Source organism: Hipposideros armiger, unplaced genomic scaffold (genome assembly GCF_001890085.2).
Source record: "Hipposideros armiger isolate ML-2016 unplaced genomic scaffold, ASM189008v1 scaffold_581, whole genome shotgun sequence".
NCBI lineage: Eukaryota > Metazoa > Chordata > Mammalia > Chiroptera > Hipposideridae > Hipposideros > Hipposideros armiger.
Window position 1 is genome coordinate 971,552 of NW_017731931.1, and position 25,122 is coordinate 996,673.

The 25,122-nt window shown below is 40.9% G+C and overlaps 1 protein-coding gene across 1 annotated transcript; it reads left to right on the plus strand.

Annotated features, from left to right (window-relative positions):
* The first annotated feature begins 665 nt into the window (after positions 1-665).
* On the plus strand, positions 666-24,828 carry CD53 (CD53 molecule). The gene is made up of 8 exons (XM_019624145.1): positions 666-782; positions 11,270-11,349; positions 12,788-12,976; positions 14,418-14,492; positions 16,478-16,573; positions 21,950-22,030; positions 23,104-23,187; positions 23,977-24,828. Exons 2-8 carry the CDS (start codon positions 11,287-11,289, stop codon positions 24,046-24,048), a joined length of 660 nt encoding a protein of 219 aa, XP_019479690.1. The 5' UTR covers positions 666-782; positions 11,270-11,286; the 3' UTR covers positions 24,049-24,828.
* Positions 24,829-25,122: the final 294 nt, after the last annotated feature.

The window sequence follows — 25,122 nt, forward strand, 5'->3', positions numbered from 1 at the left end:
CAACTAACAGAGATAAAGCTGGAACTGAAACCCAGATCTTTGGGCTCTAAATCTGGGGCTCCTTCTATTAACCAAATCATTTCTACCAGTATCTCTTGGATTGTGCCTTGGGGGTTTGCATTCAGCAACAGCCACAAGGACAGTCTAGCTTCTGAGACACAAAAGTCTGCAAATGGTGGCCCAATCAAACTGGAGAATAGAGATTTCTGCAAGGAAGTTGGAAGGAAGGTGGGGAGAAGGTGGACTGGCTTAACAAACATTCCTAAGCCTTGGTCCTAGAAAACTTTAAAAAATTTTAATTCTTGGAATGCACTCCAAGTCTCAGCTACTCGAATAAAAAACTCTGGTGGGAGGGCCAAATTCATTCTTGAACAGATCTGCAGGTAATTTAATTCTGAGCTGCCACCTTGATAGAAAAGCACTGTCCTTTTCTAGACAAAAATTAATGCCCAAATCATCTAAGAACCCACCATGCTCACAGATTAGTGCCTGAACCAACTTGGTTTTTGAGTTTTCCTGTGTTTCATAGAAACCTGTTTGGGTGAGTCAAAAAGTCACAGAGGAAGGATTGCATCTCTGAAGCAAAAAGGGCGGGCCCAGACTCACTTCCTCCCTCTCCACATATGGCCTTCCTGTTGTCACAGTGTGCTCACATTTATTCCTCCTTCACTTCTCCTTTTACACAAATAGCCCCGGACTTCCGTTGTAACAGCCTTGTCGCAGCCACCTAAAGGATAATCATCAATTCTACCTAAAGGACTGAGGAAAAGTGCCTGCAAAAGGTAAGATTGGTGACACTTTAATCTGGTTTGAGAGCAGAGACCTGAACCATGTGGGAGGGGTATCTTCTTAGGCGTCTCCATACACCTCGTTAGTGACCCTAAAATCTCCTGTTTCTGTTCCACAAATATTGTGTAGGAAGTAAAAGGATCAGCAAGATCCTAGTAGCCCTCAAAAGGCAATCAGGAAAGACTTTTAATTAAGCAGGTTCCCGTTACCTTATGTCTCTTTGGGTCAGGACTTTCCTATCTTTAAATTGCTTCCAAACTTGAATTTCTGTGCGTGACCATTTATGATCCCTGGAGCTTTCTGTGTGAGATAAAGTTGGGGAAATTTCCTACATGTTTTGGTCTTTAGAAGATTGGTCTTGTGATTTTAAAGTAAGGAGAGAACCAATAGCTAGAGCCATTTAGAAAGGCAGTGTGGAGGTGTAAGTCTACTTCACTTGAGAAAATTTCAAAAGTAAAGTTAGTGACTCCCACCAAATACAAGGATTGCTATAAATCACAACGGCCAGCTCAGTCAGCAACACAAGACATAGTCAGTATCCGTGTTTCGAGAGGTGAAAGTTAGACACCTCTAAGTGATACTTAGAATGGCTGTTTTCAAACAACAGGAAGTGCATTGTGAACCTCAGAGTTCCCCTAAATACACTAATCCTCAGTGGGCAAAACATGGATATTAATAAGTATGACATGCACCAATCAATGAAACTTGATATTGCAATATTTCTAATTTCAGGCCCTGTAACTAATGGTTGAGGTGTCATAGACTCAGAAAGTCATCGCCAAATTTGGTCCTGGCTTTCTGTGACCACCATAGTTGCTAGGTCAGGTGACCGCAGGGAACTCTAAATCAGAGCTTTTTCCTCCCAGGACCTGCAATTGTCACTCCTTGGGGAGAGGAAAGTTCCCTAGGACCACAACCACCTGCCAACAATGAGGGATGGGAATGCCAGAAGCACCTCGGGAGCTACTGAGCCTTGAATTTGCAAATAAAGGCCAGACTTTTTTAACAAAGTCGTGTAACGGTCAGCTGTTGAGTACCCTGTGGGGCCAGGCACTGTGCTTTGGATGATGATGGTGGGGACAGGTGGTGGCAAGGTAGGAGGACATTAGTCCAGCAAATAGGCCTGCCCTTAAGGAACTCCCATAGGAGATAAGAGGTATTAGATATGTACGCAACTGCTTTGGAAGAAAGTTGAGCAAAAGCAGAATCTTAGCCGCTGGCTAAACAAAGAGGTTTTGCTTTCTCAATCTCCACCCAAATCTGCACTGTTTTGAAATTGCAGTTGAATCGAAGCAGAGGCTGAGCTAAAACATGGTTTCCTGTGATGTTTCCTGTGTGGGCTGGTTAAGAATATTAAGCCTTTAAATGAAAGGATTGGGCACATTTATAACCACAGGGAACAATCCAAAAATCTATCCCTCCACAATTACTACAACCTAAGGGATTTACCCTTTGGTACTTGACGAGAGGCACAAAGAGGAAAGGTCAACCTTTGTTGGTCTTCAGTTTCTTTTTTTTTTTTTGAAGATTTTATTGGGGAATTGGTGAGGGGAACAGCGCTGGGGAATCAGGGGAAGGGGAATAGACAAGTTGCTGTCCTTTTTGCTCTTCAGTCTAGTTGTGGAGGACGTCTCTTCACTGGCCCATGTTGGTATTATCATTGCACTCTTCCTGGGTGGGTGAGGCAGATCGGTCACTGGCCTCTGAACGGCCACTCATGGTGGCTCTTAGCATCTCACACCGGCTGCCGGCCACACACGGTAGCTCACAGCAGCCCACTGCAGCAGGGGCTGCAGTCTACACTGTGGCCGGCGACTCACGGCAGCCCAGCTCCAGGTCAAGCTGTTGTTCACCATCTTAGCTGTAGAGGGCAGTGTCACTGGTCTCCATGTGGGATCCGAACTGGGGCCCTGCTGCTCAGAGCTGGCATCCCAAGCCAGCTCTTAACCAATGTGCCACTCCACCAGCCCGGTCGTCAGTTTCTTCTGTGAACAGAAAGAGGTCCTCAGGTTGACCTCTGTCTGCTCAGAAGGCTTCGGACTCAGACTTGCCACCTGTTCCTCTTCCTTACCCATCCCTGTCTTGCAACATACCAGTGGCTAGGCCTTGTGCTAAGTGCTAAAGACACAAGGATAACTGATGTGGTTATCAAATTTAAAGTGTTCGTGGAATCTAGCATGGGGGACAGGCACAAATACAACACAGAAATACAACAAAATGTGATCTTTTCTATAATCAAGTGAGGGTGTACACAAAATGTAGGAGGAGTTTAGGAATGTGCCAAAGACTCCCTGGGAGAAGGGGTGACTGCTTGGGTCCATTTTCAAAGAAGTATGAGTTTGCTGTGGAGACTGGGGATAACGGCAATCAAGACAGGGCACAGTGTATGCAAACTCAAAACCAGTGACCCCCCAGATATGTTGGAAATGAGAGTAAGCAAGACTGGACTATAACAAGCCATGACTGCAAGACCACAGGAAGTGGATACCCCTTTTTCTTACTTGGTTCTAGAATCCCAACACCTGAAAGTGAAGGCAAGATCCTTAACCAGGCGGGTTCTGGGCCTAGCCCTGGGTGGGGCTACACCTGAGACATCCACAGGACAGAATTGATGGGATGTGACCGGAAATGAGGGTGAAGAGGCAGATATTTTCCTCCTCAGCCTATATTTTCTAGTACTAGAGTGAAAGGTGGAGCTTTTTGTGCGGTTGTGCCATTCTTTTCCCCTCAGCTTCTGTTCCAGGAAATGCTGTGTTGGTTTAGTTATGGTGGTTTGGTTTGTGTTCCTACATAGTCAGCCCACTGCATTTCCTGTACCAAGTGAGCATCTAATGTGTGCAGATCACCTTTGACCTAGAGACTGGGCACTTACCCTCAGGGCGCTCCAGGATCCAGCTGCCACCACAGATGCAGAGCGATGAAGTGAAAGCCACACAGAGGAACCAGACAGCTGAGCGGAGCGGGCCTCGGGGGTGGCTGCTGGGGCACAGGAGGAGAGGACGGCAGCTGGGGGTTGGGTGGTCAGTTTGGGAAGGCTGTCTGTAAGCAGGCTTTGGGGAAGAAGAAGAGGAGGCATTTCCAAAGCCAATGGGTGATCACTCAGAGTGGAGGCCATGGATCGATCTGTGTTGGGATGCAGAGGCAAGCCCTCCACTCATTCCCATTTCACCAGCACGTGGTAGTAGCAGTAGCATCAGTATAGCATGTGTACTGGCCAAGAATTATTGAAAAGAAAAGATGCTACAAGGATACATTTGTATAATCATTTAAAATAGAAGTGTTATACAAAACAACAACAACAAAAAGAATAAATACATAAATAAATAAATAAAAATAAAATAAAATTGTTATATTCCAAGTCTTAGAGTGTTGTTACTTAAAGGGAACTTGGAGATTATGTAGGTTCAAATAACATGTCCAACTCATAGGGACAGTCCAATATATATTAGCTATTATTGTAACATTACAATCTACTTATTTTCCAGGCAAGGTGACTTGTCCAAAGTCATAAAACTACTTAACTTGTTATTTAGACTATTTCCTAATTCTCTATGAAATTCTCTTTCCTCCACACACTATATATACTCCCTTCTCTTATAGACTTCTTATTAAATAGTCATCATTAGACTTTGCTTATTTTCACATAAAGAAATTTCCATCAACTATGCTTTAATTAAAAAGAGCTTCACATTCCAGAAAAAAAAAAAGAGAAGAAATTTCCAGGACATTTTAACTTAAGCGAAATAAAAATACAACTTACTTATAAATCCAATTGATCTAAAATCAATAAGCTAGAAAATCATATATTTAATATACATTTAATTTGTAAAAATTGTGTTTGACATTTTATATTTCAGAACTAGTTGAGGAATAGGGGTGAGAAATGATTTTGACATCTCAAGTATTTTAAAATTTGTCCAAGTAAATTTGAACTCATGGCTTAATATTCACTCTATCTCAGGAACAAATAGAAGTATTTAAGAATTATCCAGTGATTTGTTCTTCTAAAAAGAGGTATGGTAGAATCTCAGTATTTATACCATCAGAGACTTAAGTTGTAATGATTTTGAAATCAGAATCCTTTAGATCAGTTACTCATGTTCAACTTTTTTTTTTATGCCTGAATGCATGATGGATAGGCCTCTCAGACAGGAACCCTCCACGGCAAAGTTTTACACATTTTTAGAGTAAGGACAGAGAACTCTACTCTACCGACTCTATATTAGTGATAACTGTTTTATGTTACTGTTCCCGGTTTAGAGTGGTCCTTAGCTCAGTTACTAGTAGCGTCTGTGATTTTTTGTTGTTGAGCTGTTACCTTGCTAAACTTCCAAATGGAAGAAAATGAGCCTCCAAGATCATCTGGATTTGCCTTTCTTCATTTTTCACGTTGACAAAAATTCAGACTCACAGAAAAGTTGTAAAAATAGTACCAAGAATTTCTAAACTGCCTTCACCCAGATGTCCCAAATATTAACATTTCACCAGGTTTTCTTTATTCTTCCCTGGCTTTCTTATTTGGGAGTAATTACTGACATGATATCCTTTCCCCCTCTGTGCTTTAGTGTGTATTTTCTACAAACCAAAACATTCTCTTCCATAACTACTTTACAATGATCAAAACCAGGAAATGAACACTGGTATGGTACTTTTGACAATTCATAGATCTTATTCAGCGTCTACCAATTGCCCCATTATTCTTGATAGCAAAGAAAGTCTCTGATCATACATTGCTTTTGAATGTCATGTCTCTTTAGTCTCCTTTTATCCGGAATAGTCCTTCTTTGTATTTTATGACATTGATATTCTTGAAGCCTGCAGGCTAGTTATTTTCAGAATGTTCTTCTTTTTGGGTTTGTCTGATGTTTCCTCATGACTAGATTCTGGTTATTCAAACTTTTTATAGGAAAGTCACAGAAGTGGTTATCATTATCCCACAGAGAGCCTTGTCCAATTGGGCTATGCATGTATGCACGATGGACAGGCCTCCCAGACAGGAACCCTCCACGGCAAGGTTTTACATATTTTTAAAGTAAAAACAGGAAACTCTAGCCTACTGACTCTGTATTAGTGGTAACTGTCTAATGTAACTATTTATGATTTAAAGTGATCTTGTTATAAAGGTCCTTGTCTCAGCTCAGTTGCTAGTAGCATCTGTGATTTTTTGTTGTTGTCGAGTTGTTATCTTGCTAAACTTCCAAATGGAAGAAAGTGAGCCTCCAAGATCATCTGGATTTGTCTTTCTTCATTTTTTCTCTCATCTTTGCTCCTTCCTTCTTTCTCTCTTCTACAAATTATTAATACCAATTCCTCTCCCCTGAAAGCAGCCTTGAAGGGGAAAAAATTTTCACCAGACCACAATATCAGGGAGGAATAAGATGATAGACTCATTCCTTTGACAAAGTGATGGAGAGATGAGAGAAAACTAATGCATACAAGTTGGTGGTTTGGTTTGGTTTTATTTTAGTACCACTTCTCTCTCTACAGTTGCCTGTTATTCCCTGGAAGAAACATACATTCCTAACCCCCCTCCTTCCTCAGCCACTGCTCACAGGGGTGCAAACTGTGAAAGATGAAGGGAGTCCTCCTGGAGGCCCATCACTTTGTAGCGAGTGAGTTGAGGGGCAGTGGAAGGAGCGTGGGCTTTGGAGGCTGAAACACTGTGGCCTGTACCCTGTTTTTGTTGCTCATTAGTGGAGTGATCTTGTACCAATTCTATAGGCTGTCTGAGCCTTGGGCTACCTGTTTGCAAAGTGGGGTTATTGACTCCTAAGTTGCAGAGTTGACGTGAGGATTATAAATAAAATATGTTTATGAAAAACTTGGTGTTTTCAGGGTTCAGTGAACTATATCATTGATCTAAATTTAATTTGGCAAGAGGGCCTTCATTTGGGGGCCCTCATGGAGAACAGATTTTCATTCCTGTTTAGAAAAAGCTTTTCTTAATCAAGGCCCCCAATATCCTTCACTGACGAACCAAAGATCTCCACAAGCTCTGGGTAGGAAGCCAATGTTTACCTTTCTGTGCATCATCCTCTTCCATATATGATAGATTGGCAAATAGATCTGTATAGAGAGAAATATACGTGGAGAAATGTCTGGAAAAATGGTCACCAAAAATGTTAATCTCTGGGTGGTTGTCTCTGGGAGGTAGGTTTCAGAAGATTTTATGCTTTCTTCTTTGTACTTTATTGTTTGATTTTTTAATGCAAAGGGCACACAAGACTTTTTTTTTTAAGATTTTATTGGGGAATTGGGGGAGAGGAACAGTACTGGGGAATTGGGGGAAGGGGAACAGACAAGTTGCTGTCCTTTTGTTCTTTAGTCTAGTTGTGGATGACGTTGTTTCACTGGCCCATGTTGGTATTATCATTGCGCTCTTCCCAGGTGAGGTCGCCGGCCTCTGGATGTCCACTCACAGCAGCTCTCAGCAGCTCACACTGGCTGCTGGCCGCTTACGCTGGCTGCCGGCCACATAGGGTAGCTTATGGTAGCCCCCTGCTGCAGCCTACGCCCGCCCAGCTCCAGGTCGAGCTGTTGTCCACCATCTTAGCTATAGAGGGCAGTGTCACTGGCCCTCATGTGGAATCTGAACCCGGGCCTGGTGCTCAGAGCTGGTGTCCCAAGCCAGCTCTTAACCAACGCGCCACTCAGCTGGCCCTTTTCTTTTTTTTTTAAGTTATTTACAAATGAGATAAGCCAGACCTGACCCCAGAGGTATTTTATTCCTGAAAATCTGGCAGGAATCTGTGTCACCCTTAGAAATGGACTGGTAAGGAAGCTCTGAACTTGATCTTTTGTTGAGTGTTCACTGAACTCGGCACTCTGGTACTGAGCCATCTAGGGAATATACCTTATTTAACCCTCAGAATAACCTGTGAGGTACATACTGATGTCATCATTTTAAAGATGAGAAAATTGTGAAAGTTAGAGAGGTTAACTGAGTAGCCCAAGGTCATGCTTCTGGTATGCAGCACCACCAGAATTCAAAACTAGATCTGTTGATTCCAGTACTAGTGTTTATCAAATGATGTTCCATGGAACACTACGTTCTCTGAGCTATTAATAAGTAATCTTCAGTATAAGAACAGGTTTGTAGCTATGTAAGTAGATTTTTCTCTTAGAGGCCCACAATGTACATTAGCATATAACAAGTTTTTCAGAAGTCATTCATTTAAAGAACTATTTGTTGTTTTATTTTTATTTAATCCCACTTACTTCCAAAATTATTTGAACATGAATTCCTTTCACTCCCTTGTTTCATTTGTTTTTGTTTGGGGAACACGTATTAATAGCTCATGAACAGAAAAATCTGTGCAACACCAAATTTATCTTGCTGTGATTCCAGGTTGGTCTCTAAGATTGGGTCAGATAAGGCTGGAGAGTGAGAATTGACAGCTTTTTGAAGCTTCTGTCCAACCTTAGCCACTTCTAACCTTAATTAAGCTCAAGATTAGATTGAATGGCCATGCAAGTATGGGTCAAAGAAAAGAGAGGGATTGAACTAGAAATCCACAAGACAGTTTACCATCTCTAGCTCTTTGTTTGGAGGAAACTGAAGTATAAACTTAATCCTTGACCTCCACGTTGGGCTGTGGGAGATGGCCGTAGCTAACCACCGTTCAGTCACGGAGGTTTTCTAGAAGCTGACATCAGGGAATTTCCACAGAGCCATGAGTCATGGGGCTGAGAATCGCAGACTTTGACTGTGGAGGTATGTCAGTTCTTCTAGGCAGCGGGGTTGGAAGGGGTGACCAGGTAGGAGCTCAATAACTGATCCGACACAGTGAATAAAGGGAAGGGGGAATAGAGTGGCATTCTTTCTGGGTTGATATGGAAACTGGGGCCATCATTGCGTGTGGTGAAAGTGGTGACAGTTTTTACTAAACGGGCAGTTTTTCTCCTTCAATTTAGTGTGAGTCTGAGTAACTAAAAAATCAGGGATGGTGAAAGAAGAGGTTCTTCTTTTTGTCTGAAGTAATGTTAACGTTTAGTTGCTCAAAGGGACTACACTCATTTGAATGTCAATTCTGTCATCAATACAGCTGAAAATCTTTTAATTCCCATGGCATTTGGTACTATTCTTTGGGACTTGACATATTCATCTTTTATTACTGTGCAAAAGGCTACAATAAGGATTCTCAAGAATTTGGAGATGGGGACTGGTAAATGTCACATCCTATGAGTTAAATTAATTTTAAAATTCTAGATAAAATCAATAAGATTATTTTTCCATAGATGAATCTTAGTCGATGAAAGACTTGGTCAATATAGAGAGGTCTGGGAAGCACTCAAATCTATCATCCACTCCTGAGAAACAAGAGTGGCCCTTTAAGACTAAATAATCATGGGTTCCATTTGTTGAGTACTGGCCATATGTCAATTTCTGTGGTAAGATCATTAAACGTTCACAGCCACCCTCTCAGGTGTAAGTATTATGCCATCTTACATAGGAATAAATTGTGACTGATAAATAGTTTTCCAAATCTCACATAGCTGTTTAGTGGCATTTGTGAGAGTTGACTTTAAGTTTTACCTCAAAGCCTGTGTACTAAATCATCATACTTTTTTTCACCTCTCAAGTACAATAGTACCCCCTTATCCTTGGTTTCACTTTCCATGGTTTCAGTTACCTGTGGTCAACCATGGTCTGAAAATATTAAATGGAAAGTTCCAGAAATAAACAATTCGTAGGTTGTAAATTGCACCATCCTGCTCTGACTCACCTGGGACAGGAATCATCCCTTTGTCCAGTTGATCAATTATCTGATCAACTGTCACAGTATCACAGTGCTTGTGTTCAAGTCACCCTGATAGCGGCCTAACACTACGTCGCAATGCCTACATCCTTCACCTCACTTCAGCTTATCGTGTATCATCTCACATAACCACAAAAGGGAGGGCAAGCACAGTACAGTAAGATGTTCTAAGAGAGACCACTTTCACATAACTTTTAGTACAGTATATTGTTATAATATTCTATTTTATTATTAGTTATTGTGGTTAGCCTCTTACTGTGCCCAATTCCAAGTTAAACTTTATCATAGATATGTGTGTATATAGAAAAAAACATAGTACATGTAGGGTTCGGTACTGTCCACAGTTTCAGGCATCCACTTGGGGTCTTGGAACACACTTAAAATCAAATTAACTTTAACTTGATGAAGAACTAGGAATAATTCTGAGGGTCAAGACAAGAAGGAAAGGAAAAGAGGACAAAGTAGAGGAAAAGGAAAACACTATGAAAAAGATATAAGTATTTGGTCTTTTCAGCAGAGATTACTTTACTGTGGAACAGAAGTGGCTCATCAGGCTTATCTACAACCTGAATGAATCATCCCTCAAGACCATCTGATTTCTGGGTACCTTGACACTGAAAAGAGGGTACGATGGATTCTACGAGCAATCTATGCACTAGTAAAATGCATAGTTCTAATGAAAAAAGAAACACAAGAAATTGACATTTTTATATATTAGTCTTATATGTAATTTTAAAATATGAGTCACTCTATAGAACCCCATTACTTCTGAGAGTAAATTCAAAATTATGTATCTGGATCTCTAGAGTTGATGACCAGACTTTGGATATCGATGTCCTCACAAAGAAAAAAAAACTATATTTTTAAAAAATTCAAGCTCTCTTTTCATTTCTCCATTGGATGTTTGTTGGCCAGTTTTATCTCTGCTATAAGATTGACATCTCTAGAGGATAGCTACTGCTTACTCATGATTTCATCTCCCACAGCATCTTAGAACAAAAAACACCATAAATGTCTCTTCAGTAAAAGAATGAAGGAGGCATAAATATGTTCCCCCCACCTTCATGTGGAGAGGTTTATAGGCCAAATGTGGTTTGTAGGTGCATCTCAGGGCACTTAAGGAAATTGCTGATTAAACCACTGGCCTTCTCCACAGCCTATCCCTGACCCCAGTGCTGCCCTCTTTTTATTTTATTTTTAAAAATTTTTTGTTTAACTTTTTTTTGTGGAAGAGGGAGAACAGTGTGTTTTTCCAGGACCCATCAGCTCCAAGTCAAGAAGTTGTTTTCAATCTAGTTGTGGAGGGCGCATCTCAGTGGCCGTGTGGGGATTGAACTGGCAACCACAGTATTACAACAGTGCTGCCTTCTTGAGAGAGTGCCCAGGCACTAGTCTTTGAGCACTAGCCTGGTATGTATCACTGTGACTCAGACTTCTCTAAGAATGGCTCTATTGCTTACTTCTAGAGCATTTAATTCCATGGTAAGCATCCTTGGCTTGTTGAATTGAAGCAACACTCAGTTTCCAAGGTGAGTCAATTTGTACCTCAGTTCAGAGACTAAGAGAACAGGGAGTTTGGAGAAACTTTCCAGAGAAGTGTTATGGCTGAAGCCCAAGGTAATGCTGGAGATCCTTGAACCCTGAATATGTGTGCCCTCTGATTTTTCGAGCCACCTTGCAGAGTCAGGTAACTTACTTCTTTTTTTCCTTACACTTTTTAGTGCAAGAATATCCCAGCATGGGCATGAGTAGCTTGAAATTGCTGAAGTATGTCCTGTTTTTCTTCAACTTGCTCTTTTGGGTAAGTGTGTTTCTTCTGAGAATGGCTGAGCTTACCTCCTCTCAGCTACACTCTATTTCTCTCTCCTCTACTGAAGAGCATTGTGGGGAGTGCAATTTATGTATGCCTGGGTCATGTGCAGTATACCCAGCCTAAAAAGAAGGTAATAGTACTTTCCTCCCCTCTTCCCGTCCTGCCACAGTGTAAGCTTGCAGCACTGAAAGGTAACCAGCACAGTTATTTATGGGGGTGCTGTTTCTCTCTGTGTGGGCTTTAGGCTATTACTGTTCACTGCTGACATTTATGGATGAGAAACCTGAGACACTACAGTCTACTGAGCTCCTCTTTTTTTCTAGCTTTTATCCTCCCTTCTGGGCCTCTTAGAAAAATAGCTGATTGAAATGGAAGTCACCTTTTCTGGAGAGGTTTAGCAATTGAATTACAGATATATGAGGTCGAACAATTCAGTTTGTAAACTCATCCTAGAAAAAGTGCTACACACCTCATTGCTGAATATCACTACAGCCATCTTTGAAGTATTCCCCTTGGGAAGCTATGCACCAATGCCAGTGTCTAGGCCACCCTTCAAAGCAATTTTGGAACTCTTTTTCTGGGATGGCCATCAGAGCTGTCATCATATTACCCTTGATGTCCTGAATGCCATCAAAATGTCTTTCTTTCAGTATTTCCTTTATCTTTGGGTAAAGAAAGAAGTCATTGGGGTCCAGATAAGGTGAATAGGGAGGGTGTTCCAATACAGTTATTCGTTTACTGGCTAAAAGCTCCCTCACAGATAGTGCCGTGTGAGCTAGTGCATTGTCATGATGCAAGAGTCATGAATTGTTGGCGAAAAGTTCAGATCGTTTTCATATAACTTTTTCACTCAGCCTTTTCAGTACTTCCAACTAGTAAACTTGGTGAACTATTTGTCCAGTTGGTACAAATTCATAATGAATAATCCCTCTGATACCAAAAAATGTTAGCAATGTCATTGCAACAATTTTGCGAACTCAACTGTCACACCTCATAGGATGGGATGGTATATGTGTTTCTAGGAGAAGGTTCTTAAAAGTTGGCTCCTCTAGTTTTCTACCTAGCAAGATGAACTTCTCAAACAGAACCTCCTCTCTACGTGGTTGTGCTGTCCATGTGTAAGGGAAGGCCATATGTAAGCAGTTGAGGGAACAAGGAGTAGGAGATCTGAAGCATGAAGATACTGTGTTACTCACAGGAGTGAGCTTCCCCTGGTATCTGACATAGGCAGGATGAGACATCACAAGTAGATGCTGGGGTCACCTGTTTTCTCTGTTCATGGGAAAAGCTGGGTAAATGGGTTATTCATCAGAGCCTTGATCGAGCCAATGGAAGAAGATGACTCTAATCTCAAGTAAGTGAGAATATGAGGAGATATTCAAGAACCATGTTTAACTTTAGAATATTGTGGGATTCTTCTTTTCAGTTCTGTGGCTGCTGCATTTTGGGCTTTGGGATATATCTCCTGATCCACAACAATGTCGGGATACTCTTCCATAACCTCCCCTCCCTCACGCTGGGCAACGTGCTTGTCATCGTGGGCTCCATTATCATGGTGGTTGCTTTTCTGGGCTGCATGGGCTCCATCAAGGAGAACAAGTGCCTGCTTATGTCGGTGAGTCTCTCACAGTAGATGTGGTGCCATAAGTGGGGGAACATGATGCCTTAAATCCCAGGCAAAATGTTTCTTGGCAGCTCAGCTATCGGCAAGGGAAAATCATAGAAACTTAAAACTGGCATCTCAGGTCAACCAAGTCTGTCGAAACCAATAGTATTTTGTTTCTCACTGAGATCTCTGGGATAGGTGGGAGAGGGCATTGCTATCCTTTTTGGCATCCATTTTACACTGTTAACAACAATGCTTGTAACTTCCATTAATAGCATTTCTTTTTTTTTTCATGTCTGGTTGAAACCCAGTGTCATCCATCTGCCTAAATACTCCTCCCATTAATATGTATATTCAGGATCTGACTCAGAGTCACTAGCTAATGGAACAACTAGTTCTCTAGATTCTTCTGATTACTGTGATCCTCCTGAAATGGCAGAGGATGCTTCCCTATCTCACTTCTGCATGAGATATGCCATAGTGTGAGTGACCCAGTTCAGGCAAGGGCCTAGGCTACAGCCATTAAGATCTAACATGAGAGATGCTAGAGCTTTTCAGTTGTTCCCTGTCAGTTAACTATCCCGAGAAGTACCTTTAGGCTTAGGTTTTACCTGTAATCTCTATGAAAAAAAGAGCTACTTACTTCTCCAGTATGCCCAGAACAGAGCTTGGTATAGCAGTGCCACTCTCTCCGTAAGTATGAGTTCTCAGTCACCTTGGTTCTTCCTCAAGTCAACTCTTAAATTTGAGCCAAGAGATAGAATAAGAAAGTCCCTGTCTCAGATAGTTCCCAGACTAATGGCAAAAGAGGAAAGAGAATAGACATGGGGAAAAAGTTTTAAGAAGTCACAATTCATGTTGGGATAAAAAGGTGAGGAAGAGGGAATAAGTGAAAATGTGTTTCCTGTTCTGTCTAATTAACATAAAGGAAGTAAGCATCTAATGTTGGAGGTAAATATGAATTAGAACCATGATTAGAGCACCTCTTCTCCCAATCTGTACAGGGCTCCTCTCAACTTCCACCATCACCTGTCCCCACCTCAAAATAGCGCTGTTCTTGCAGAAAGGACCAGGTCACAAACTCTAAAGATACATGGTTTAGTTTATTGGTCTTTTGCTCAACTGCTTTGATAGGCTGAGGCCAAAATTGTTTCATCGATTCAACAAATGGTATTGTACACGCATTATGAACATAGAGTTTGATAGGCACATGGAAAGAAAAGAACACAGTTAGAAGACAGTTGATCCGCCCTCTAGAGTCTTGAAGTCTAGTTGTAAGAAAAGAATACGTATTCCTCCAAATACAAGAGAAAGCTGGTGAAGGTCCAAGCAGGCAGGAATAAGAACCCACCACACAAGTGCAAAGACATGACTGGGTGCTCCCAGGATGGAGTGAGAATAGGGGAAGAACTGGGATCAGTGATGTGACCATGTTTCTGCTTTGCCCCAGTTCTTTGTCCTGCTGCTGATTATCCTCCTTGCTGAGGTGACCTTGGCCATCCTGCTCTTCGTGTATGAACAGAAGGTAAGTTATAAAGAACACAACTCATTGTTGTAGTGCTGAGAATGGGGAGTGGGAAGTGGAGAAGCTGACACAAAATAAATCTTATAATTAGGGGTAGAAGCAAAGTGGAAAGATGAAGGAAAGAGAGATTTATTGTAACTGGGGAGAGAAAAAAAATTTCGTGAAGCATATTGCATTTGAATGGTGCTTTGCAGGGTGAGTAGCAAGAACAGTAAAAACAAGTTTATTTCCCTCCTGCTTCACTTATCTCCATGTGTTTGGCAATATAGACTATCTGTTTCAGTGCCTAAGAAAGCTCCCCCTTTTTTTAAGATTTTTATTGGGGAATTCGGGGGATGGGAACAGTGCTGGGGAATTGGGGGAAGGGGAACAGACAAGTTGCTGTCATTTTGTTCTTCAGTCTAGTTGTGGAGGACGTTGCTTCACTGGCCCAAGTTGGCACATCATTGCGCGCTTCCCCGGGCGAGGCAGATCAGTCGCCGGCTTCTGGACGGCCACTCACTGTGGCTGCTGGCCGCTCACGGCAGCTGCTGGCCGCTCACGTTGGCTGCTGGCTACACACAGTAGCCCATGGCAACCCACTGCCACAGGGGCTGCAGCCTACGCCGTCGCCGGCGACTCATGGCAGCCCAGCTTCAGGTTGAGCTGTTGTTCAGCATCTTAGCTGTGGAGGGCAGTGTCACTGGCCCTCATATGTGGGATCCGAACTGGGGCCCTCTGGCATCCCAATCGAGTTCTTAACCATCGTGCCACTTGGCCGGCCCAGCTCTCCCTTTTTTAAAAAAGATTTTATTGGGGAGTTGGGGAAAGGGAACAGTGTTGGGGAATTGGGGAAGGGAAACAGCCAAGTTGTTGTCCTTCAATCTTAGTTGTGGAAGGCGCAGCTAGCTCAGCTCCAAGTCCAGTCACCATCTGGCTGCCCGTCAGCAGCTCAGGGCAGCTCAGCTCAAGGTGCCGTGTTCAATTTTAGTTGTGGGTGGGCATAGCCCACCATCCCATGTGGGATTCGAACCGGCAACCTTGTTGTTCGGAGCATGTGCTTTCACCAGCTGAGCCATCCTGCCACTTGTTGGCAGCTCAGCGACAGCTCAGCTAGGGTGCAGTTCACTGGTCCATGTGGGAATCGAACCAGCACCTGTTGCTCAGAGCTCACGCTCTTAACCAACTGAGCCACTCGGCCGGCCCAGAAAGCCTTTCTTTAAAAAAAAATTGGGGAATTGGGAAAGGGGAACAGTGTTGGGAATTGGGGAAGGGGACCAGCCAAGTTTTTGTTCTTCAGTCCTAGTTGTGGAGGGCGCCAGTCGCTGTCTGGCTGCCCATCGGCAGCTCATGGCCTCTAAGCTCAAGGTGCTGTGTTCAGTCTTAGTTGTGGCATAGCCACCATCCCATGTGGGAGTCAAACCCTGTTGTTAAGAGTGCACGCTGTATCCACTGAACCATCCGGTCAGCAGCTCAGCTCAAGGTGCCCAGTTCAGTCTTAGTTGCAGGTGGGTGTAGCGTACCATCGAACAAGCAGTCTTGTTGTTAAGAGCATGTGTTCTCACCAGCTGAGCCATCCTGCCACCTGTTGGCAACTCAGTGGCAGCTCAGCTCGGGCACAGCTTACTGGCCCATGTGGGAATCGAACCGGCAGCCCTGTTGCTCAGAGCTCGCGCTCTTAAGCTAACTCTTAAGCAACTGAGTCACTCGGCTAGCCCAGAAAGCCCATTTTTTTATTGTTCCCTTTTCTCCTTTGTAAAACCAGAGTTCTGGCAGCACAAGAGACCATTGTGTGCTTCTCCCTTCAATGCCATCTCACCCTCAGCACTTCTTCATATATATATGGTGTCCAGAATGTCCCTCCCTTCCCTTTCGTAGCTCATTCGTGAGGAGATCATTTGGAAGGGAGGAGCAAATGGAACCACTAGCCTCCTCTAGAAATTCCTTATTCCTTGAACTCACCTGTTTTTTACAATGTCTCCTTTGCCGGAATGTGCCCATCCCAGCTGAGTAAGTCTGTGGCTGAGGGCCTGACTGACAGCATCCAGCGATATTACTCAGACAATAGCACCAAGGCGGCGTGGGACTCCATGCAGACATTTGTGAGTACAGATGGAATCTTCCTCAGCTCCACCCTGACTTAATTGTCCAACTTCAGTCTCTGGGGGCTGGAGGGGACTTACTTTCCTGAAAGTTTCAGAATCTAAGATCCACAGCCCACAGGTCCAGAATATGCTTGGCTGTCACAAACGGGAGGGGCAGGAATGTCCCTCCTGATTGGCACAAAGTTGTCTATATTCTCTTTCGTCCTTTATCAACTCCAATAGGCTCATTGTTTAAGCCCTACTAAGATGTAAGGAAGACCCAAACATGTCGTACTAGATTCGTTTGTGGATTTTTCAATTTTTTTCTGAAAACAGAAATTGTATAATACAAAAAAAAAATATTTTTGAGTTCTTGAGTAGCCCAAACCATGCTTGTCACCTAGCCTACCAGCACCCCACTCCTCATAGCACCTCCACACCCACAAACATGTATATTAACCCTGCGTTCCTGCCTTGGTGTGTTGGGAGATAAAGAAGGGTCAGGGATCCAGTCTGGCACCGGCACAGTGTGCGTCTCAGACAATGCCACTCTGATCACATGGAGCTTCCTGTGGCCCTGCGGCCTGCTTGGTGTGGGGTAGAAGAAATAGCACAGGAATTAGCACCCAGGGACCAGGATTGGGTGGCCTTGGGAAAGTCACTTAACTGCTCTGAATTCCCAATTCTTGATTTTTTAATTCACTTTAGAACCCTATTTATTATAGCGTTTTCAGACATATACGAAAGTGAAGAGAATGATAGCAAAATGAATCTCTGGGTACGTATCACCCAGCTTCAACAGTTAACATTTTGCCAATGTCATTTCAACTAATCCCCTATGTTTCTTTGCTAGACTATATTAAAGCAAATACTAAACATTATATCATTTCACCCATTAAGTATAAAGATAATAACCTCTTTTTAAAAAGTGTTTATGCTTTAAAGCAGTGTTAGGTTCACAACAGAGCTGAGAGACAGGCACAGAAATTTCCCATATGCAAATACCCTCTGCCCCCACATGCATAGTCTCCTCCATTGTCAGCATCGCTCATCAGGATGCTACTTTTTTTGTTAACCAACAATGAACCTACATTGACACATAATTATCACCCAAAGTCCATAGTTCACATTAGGGTTCACTCTTGGTGTTGTACATTCTATGCATTTGGACACATGTGTAATGAAACATACCCATCATTATAATATCATCCAGAATAGTTTCACTGCCCTGAAATCCTCTGTGCTCTGCCTGTTCATCTCTCCTCTTACCCCATCCCTGGAAACCACTGATGTTTTTATTGTCTCAAGGTAAAACAAAAGTTTTGCCTTTTCCAGAATGTCATATAGTTGGAATCATACAGTAGGTAACCTTTTCAAATTGGCTTCTTTCACTTAATGATATGCATTTAAGGATTCTCTATGTGTTTTCATGGCTGGGTAGCTCATTGCTTTTTAGCGCTGAATAATATTCCATTGCCTGGATATAATACAGTTTATTTGTCCATTCCCCTACTAAATGACATCTTGGTTACTTCCAAGTTTTGGCAATTATGAATAAAGCTGTTATAAACATCCATGAGTAGTTTTTTTGTGTGTGTGGCATTAACTTTTCAACTCCTGTGGGTAAATACCGAGGAGCATTGGTTGTTGGATCCTATGGTAAGAGTAGGTTTAGTTTTTTTGTTTTGCTTAGTTTTAAGACTTTATTGGGGAATTGGGGGAGGGGAACAGTGTTGGGGAGTTGGGGAGGGGAACAGCCAAGTTGTTGTCCTTCAATCTTAGTTGTGGAGGGCACAGCAAGCTCAGCTCCAAGTCCAGTCACCATCCGGCCATCTGGCAGCAGCTCATGGCTGCTCAGCTCAAGGTGCTGAGTTCAATCTTAGTTGTGGGTGGGTGTTGTCCACCATCCATGCCAGAGTTGAACAGACCACCTTGTTGTTAGGAGCACGTGCTCTCACCAGCTGAGCCATCCTGCCACCTGTTGGCAGCTCAGTGGGAGCTCAGCTGGCCCATGTGGGAATCGAACCAGTGACCCTGTTGCTCAGAGCTTGCACTCTTAACCAACTGAGCCAATTGGCCGGCCCCCGAGTAGGTTTAGTTTTTAAAGAAACTTTCAACCAGTCTTGCAAAGTGTCTGTACCATTTTGGATTCCCTCCAGCAATGAATGAGAGCTCCTTTGCTCCACATCTTCACCAGCATTTAGTATCAGGGTTCTGGATTTTGACCATTCTAATAGGTGTGCAATGGTATCTCATTGTTGTTTTAATTTGCAATGCCCTGATGACATATGATGTTGAAAATCTTTTTATATGCTTACTTGCCATCTATGTCTTTTTTGGTGAGGTGTCTGTTAAGGTCTTTGGCTCATTTTATAATCAGTTTATTTTCCTGTGGAGTTTTCACAGTTCTTTGTATGTTTTGGAAAACAGTCCTTTTTCACATGTGTCTTTTGCTAATATTTTCTCCCAGTCCATGGCTTGTTTTCTAATTCTCTTAATATTGTCTTTTGCAGAGCAGAAGTTTTTAATTTTAATGAAATCCAGATAATCAATTATTTTTTTCATGGATTATATCTTTGGTGTTGTTTCTAAAAAGCTATCTCTATAACCAAGGCCATCTAGATTTTCTCTTGCATTATCTTCTAGGCGTTTTATAGGTTTCTGTTTTACACTCAGGTCTATGATCCATTTTGAGTTAATTTTTGTGACGAGTGTAAGATTTTTGTCTACATTCGTTTTTTTCACATGTGGATGTCTGGTTGTTCCAACACCATTGGTTGAAGAGACTATCTTTCTCCGTTGTATTGCCTTTGCTCCTTTGTCAAAGATCACTTAACTCTGTATGTGGGTCTATTTATGAGCTCTATATTTATTCTCTTCCATTGATCTATTTGTCTACTGTTTTGCCAGTACCATACTGTCTTGATTACTGTAGTGAGTCTTACGGCTGGCCCTATACCTAAGTATTTTATTTTGGGGGCTACTAATATAAATAGCATTGTGTTTTGAATTTCAAATTCCACATATTCATTGTTGGCATATAGGAAAGCAATTGACTTTTACATATTAGCCTTATATCCTGAAACCTTGCTATAATTGCTAGTTAGTTCTAGAAGTTTTATGTTGTTTATTTTGGATTTTCTTCATAGATGATCATATTTTCTGTGAACAAAAACAGTTTTATGCCTTCCTTCCCAATATGTATACCTTTTATTTCTTTTTCTTGCCTTATTGCATTAACAAGGACTTCCAGTATGATGTTAGAAAGGAGTGCCTTGTACCTGATTTCAGTGGGAAAGCTTCAAGTTCTCATGATTAAGTATGACACTAACTGCAGGGCTTTTTGTAGATTATTTTTGTATCGAGTTAAGCAAGTTCCCTAGTATTCCAACTTTTTGAGGGTTTTTAAAAAATTATGAATGGGTTTTGGATTTGGCAAATGCTTTTTCTGCATCTACTGATATGATTGTGTAATTTTTATTTTTTAGTCTTTTGATGCAACAGCTTGCATTAATTGATTTTCCAATGTTGAACCAGTCTTGATTCAATTTTATTGTGATGAGAACACTTAACACTAGATCTATCTTCTTAACAATTTTTAACAATGCATTATTGTTGACTATAGGTACAATTTTGTACAGTAGATCCCTAGAGCTTACTCATTTTCATATGTTGAACCAGTCTTACATACCTAGTATAAATCCCATTTGGTCATGGTGTATGATTCTTTTCATACTTTTTAAAATTCAATTTGCTAATATTTTGTTGAGGATTTTTGCATCTATGTTCATGAAAGACACTGATCTCTAGTTTTTTTGGGGGTGGTGGTGTTTGTTTTTTGTTTTTTCTTCATATAATATCTTTGTCTGATTTTGGTATTGGGGTAATGCTGGTCTCAAAGAATGAGTAAGGAAGTAATCCTTCTGCTTCTATCCTCTGAAAGAGATTGTAGAGAATTGGTGTAACTCCTTCCTTAAATGTTTGGTGGAATTCACCAATGAACCCATCTGGGTTCTTTCTGTTTTAGAAGGTTATATATTATGATTCTATTTCTTTAATGGATATAGGCCTATTCAAATCATCTATTTCTTTTTGTATGAGGTTTAGAAGATTGTATTTTTCAAGGAATTGGTCTGTTTCATGTAGGTTATCAAATTTGTAGGCATAGAGTGGTTCATAGTATTTCTTTATTATCATTTTCATTTGCATGGGATCTGTATCCCTCTTTTATTCTGATAGTAGTAATTTGTGTCACCTCTTTTTCTCTTACTTAGCTTGGCTATAACATTATTGATTTTATTGATCTTTCCAAAGAACCACCTTTTGGTTTTGTTGATTTTCCTTGTTAATTTCTTGTTTTCAATTTTATTGACTTCTGCTCTAATTCTTATTTATTTTCTTCTACTTACTTTGGATTTAATTTGTTTTTCATTTTTTAGTTTCCTAAGGTGGGCACTTAGATTACTGATTTTAGATCTCTATTCTTTTCTAATATTTGCATTTAATGAGATGCATTTTTGTCTAAGCACTGCTTTTGCTTCATCCCACAAATTTTTGTAAGTTGTGTTTTCATTTACTTAAAAAACATTTTTAAATTTTTCCTGACATTTCTTCTTTGACCATGTGTTATTTAGAATTGTGTTGTTTAGACTTCATGAAAAATAATTTCTTTTTAATACACCTAAAATTTTATAATAATTCCTTAATATCACTAATAAATTGTCTATAATAAAATTTTTTAATTACCTAAAAAATTAGTTTTAATTGGTTTCTTTAGGTTAAGGTACAAACAAGGTCCACATGTTACATTTGGATGATATGTCTCTATAAATCTCTTTTAGTGTATAATAGTTTATCTGTTTGTTCATGCTATTTATTTGTGGGAAGAAATTAGGTTGTTTGTTCTATATATCTGACTAGTTTCTTCCTCAATATATTTTAGTGTCAGAGAGTCTTTATCTCCCTCATTTGTGAATCTGAAAGCCTGATACAGGTTTTATTTGTAGTAAGACTAGCATAGCTGATAAATCTTATTACATCGTGTAAACATGCACATAATGTCTGATTGTCCTACTTCCTGTAATCTTAAAGCTGGTTGGTGGGTCTAGGTATGGTCAGCCTAATCCCTTCATTACAAAGTTCTCTGTGTGCCTAATCTTTGATCTATAAAGTGTGAATAAACTAAACATGCCCTCTCTACTTGAAGGAGTCCATATGAATGAAATGGTATAATGGATTTGAAAGCACTTTGTTCTAAGGAGCTATAGTAGTCAGGCCAATTCTGGATTTTCTGCTATAGAGTCAGGTGTGAAGGGCCCATCTTTTCTCCAAGGCCCACAGTTTTCTTTCTGCTAATTTTCTAACAATCACATTTTTGGGGTGTTTGGCTTTTAGCTGCAGTGTTGTGGTGTAAATGGCACAAGTGATTGGACCAGCAATAAACCAGCATCTTGCCCTACAGATCCACAAGTTAAGGTAATTTTTTGGACAACTTTTCTGTTGTTGGCCTCTTTGATTAAACTTTTAATTACCTTAGAAACTCTATTCATGCAGGACCTAGTCCTCCCAGCCCGAAACTGGGAACCTTGAACAAAATAGACACCAGGGAGAAAACCCAGGTAACCAGACATAACAGAAAAAAAACAAAAAAGGAACAAGCTAATTTAGACTAGACATCATTAAGAATCTTGTTGCCCTAAACTATTACAATAGAGGGGGAAAGTTTATGTGATAGAGGCAGAGGATTGTGTCTAGATTTTTATTGAGCAAGAAGTGGGTCTCCTTACAATTGAAAGTGAAATTTGTAAGGTTGAGGTAGAAAAGCTTCTCCCTCTACCTGTTTCTCTGCTCTCCTTCCTTGGAGATGGCAGCATCCAGTCCCTTAGTGAAATGAGACATAATGTAAAGGAGTGAGGAGCTGGGTGAGAGAAAGTTGAAACTGCTGAAACAAACTGCCTACTTAATTTGGACCTCTCGACTAGACCAAGAGAAGAAGCCAAAATCATCTTTCAACTCAACCACGTCCCCTAGGATCCTGTTACCCCATGTTATCCACCCTTAGGGTTATTTAGAAATCTCTGGAATTTTTTAGGTCTGTGAAGAAAGACTGAGACATCTACCAGCCAGCAACTGCCCTGGAGCTTGGTAGAGCCATAAGAGATTTACTGGCTTTTGAAGCAGAAGCTGAAATGCAACAAATCATAGCATTGCATAGCCTGTATTCCCATTTGTTAATACCAACCAGCAGTAAATTCAAAGAACGTAAGGACATCTGTTGCTGACATACCTTTTGGGAGCTAGTTGAACTCAGTGTGTAAGGATATAAGACTTCTACTTTAGTGTCACTGTAATGATAAGAACACCAAAAAAGTCTAGTTTAATGTTCTCTACTTTATGTTTGTTTCTTTATTCATATAAAGGACATAAAAATATAACACCTGGCCTAATTCTCTTGGTATAAGGCAAAATACAAACTGTCTTCCCAAATAAGCCTCTTGATAAAGGTGAATAATACAATGATATAATTTGTACTTGTAATTTTTTTCTAGGGTTGCTATATAAAAGCGAAACTGTGGTTTCAGTCCAACTTCTTGTATATTGGCATCATCACTATCTGTGTATGTGTGATTCAGGTAAGAGCTTAACCACAGGACTATTTTGAGTATTAAATGAGTTAAGTCATATAAGGTTTTAGAGCGGTACCAGGTATGTAGTATGTGCTCAATAAACATGAGCTCCCCAGTCAAGGAGCAAATCATGTTATTACCAATTTAAGGCATACAGAAAATATGTTGTAACATCTATCTGGTCAACTTATTCCTAGAAAAAAGCTTGTGATGAACAAAACAGTCTACTTAAAAAATTGGCCTTGTATGTTAAGCAAGAGTTGGTGATGAAAATTATAATCAATTTCCTTGTTGATTATCTGCTTAGTTTAAGTCAGGAGTTAATTGGGAGTAGTTTTGCATTCTTTATTATGTAATATTTCTACCATTTTTATACCCAAGTCTTTTGAGTATGTCACAGATTCGCTAAGACTTAATCAAGAAGCTCAGAAGGAAACAATTTTTCTCTGCCTAGGGCATGAATAAAATTGACTCATTCCATGAAGTGTTGACTTGTACAGAACGTGATTAGACCAGCAGCAGAGCTTATTAAGCCTTCTTAAGGACTTCTCAAGGAGACAAAAGATGTACCAACACTTTATACTACACTGTCTTGCCATCTTTACCCCCCACTTATCTACCCATTGCCATTCTAAAGCTAAAGGAGAGAATACTTGAGAAGGAATTGGAATTGATGACAGGAAGGGTGGTCTCAGTATAATGGATACTGTCTTTTACTTTGGAGCTGATCCCAGGGGTTGTGGAAGAGATGGCTCCTCCTATGAAGACCTCATATTTTCCCAACTCTTTTCTCAGGTGTTGGGGATGTCGTTTGCGCTGACTCTGAATTGCCAGATTGACAAAACCAGCCAATCCCTAGGGCTGTGACTTGCTACTCCTTTTGCTGGAAAGACATTTCATCACTGGAAATCCAAAACCACTTATAGCATGAAGCCCAAAATGATCACCTCCTGGACTGACATCTTTGTTCAACACCCATTTCGTCTCTGTTTTGGTCCCTGTCTTACACAACCAGAGAAGAAGGTGTTGGCCAGGCCCTGCCCACCTCAGGAATCAAGACAGTCATTCACAATGGCAGCTGTCACTCAAAATGGTGACACTAATACCTAAGCATTTTTCAGACATGAGAGGCCAAGAGGACCTGTGGCGCTAATGGCTCAGGATCAAAGGGTGGATCCAGGACTTGAATTTGTTCATCTTTCTATTGTGAGACAAGTCTCTAGTTTCTAAGTCATGCCCAGGTAATTCTCCAAAGTCAGGCAATAGACAAGCTGAAGGGACCTTTGGAGCTAGACTTCCTAGATCATTGTCACAACCCTCAGTTTCCTTTAGATAGTGTACCTTGGCTACAGAAATGACAAATTACTCTTTCTCCAAAGAGTGGGGTTTCATATCAGTTTCTTTATTAAAGGGCATTATTGAGTCATTTTAAGTCTTTCCAGAAGAAATTATCCATTTATTCATATCCTGACTTTAGCGAATCTCTTAGCCTTTGGTTTATGTAACTATGGAGTAACTCAGCAGGGCTACTATCTCTGAAGGTGACAATCTCATTCAGAAGAGTTCTCATGTTCTTTCTCTATTACATAAAGTTTTGTTAATGTACTATTTTAATTCTTTCATAAATAAAATAGCATGTGATCTCAATCACTATGTTCCCATTCTTATATCTCAAATACACTTTTCATGACTCAGACCGATTGCCTTGCCAGCAAGTCAGGAATATTAGTTACCTATTGCTGCATAACAAATTACCCCAAAACTTAGTGGCTGAGAACAACAAATATGTATTATCTAACAGTTTTTGTGGGTCAAGAATCTGGGAACAGCTTAGCTGGGTGATTCTGGTTCACGACATCTCGCATGACTACAATCAAGATGTCGACCAGGGCTGTAGTCGCCTCAAGGCTTAACTGGAAGAGGGTCCACTTTCAAGCTCTT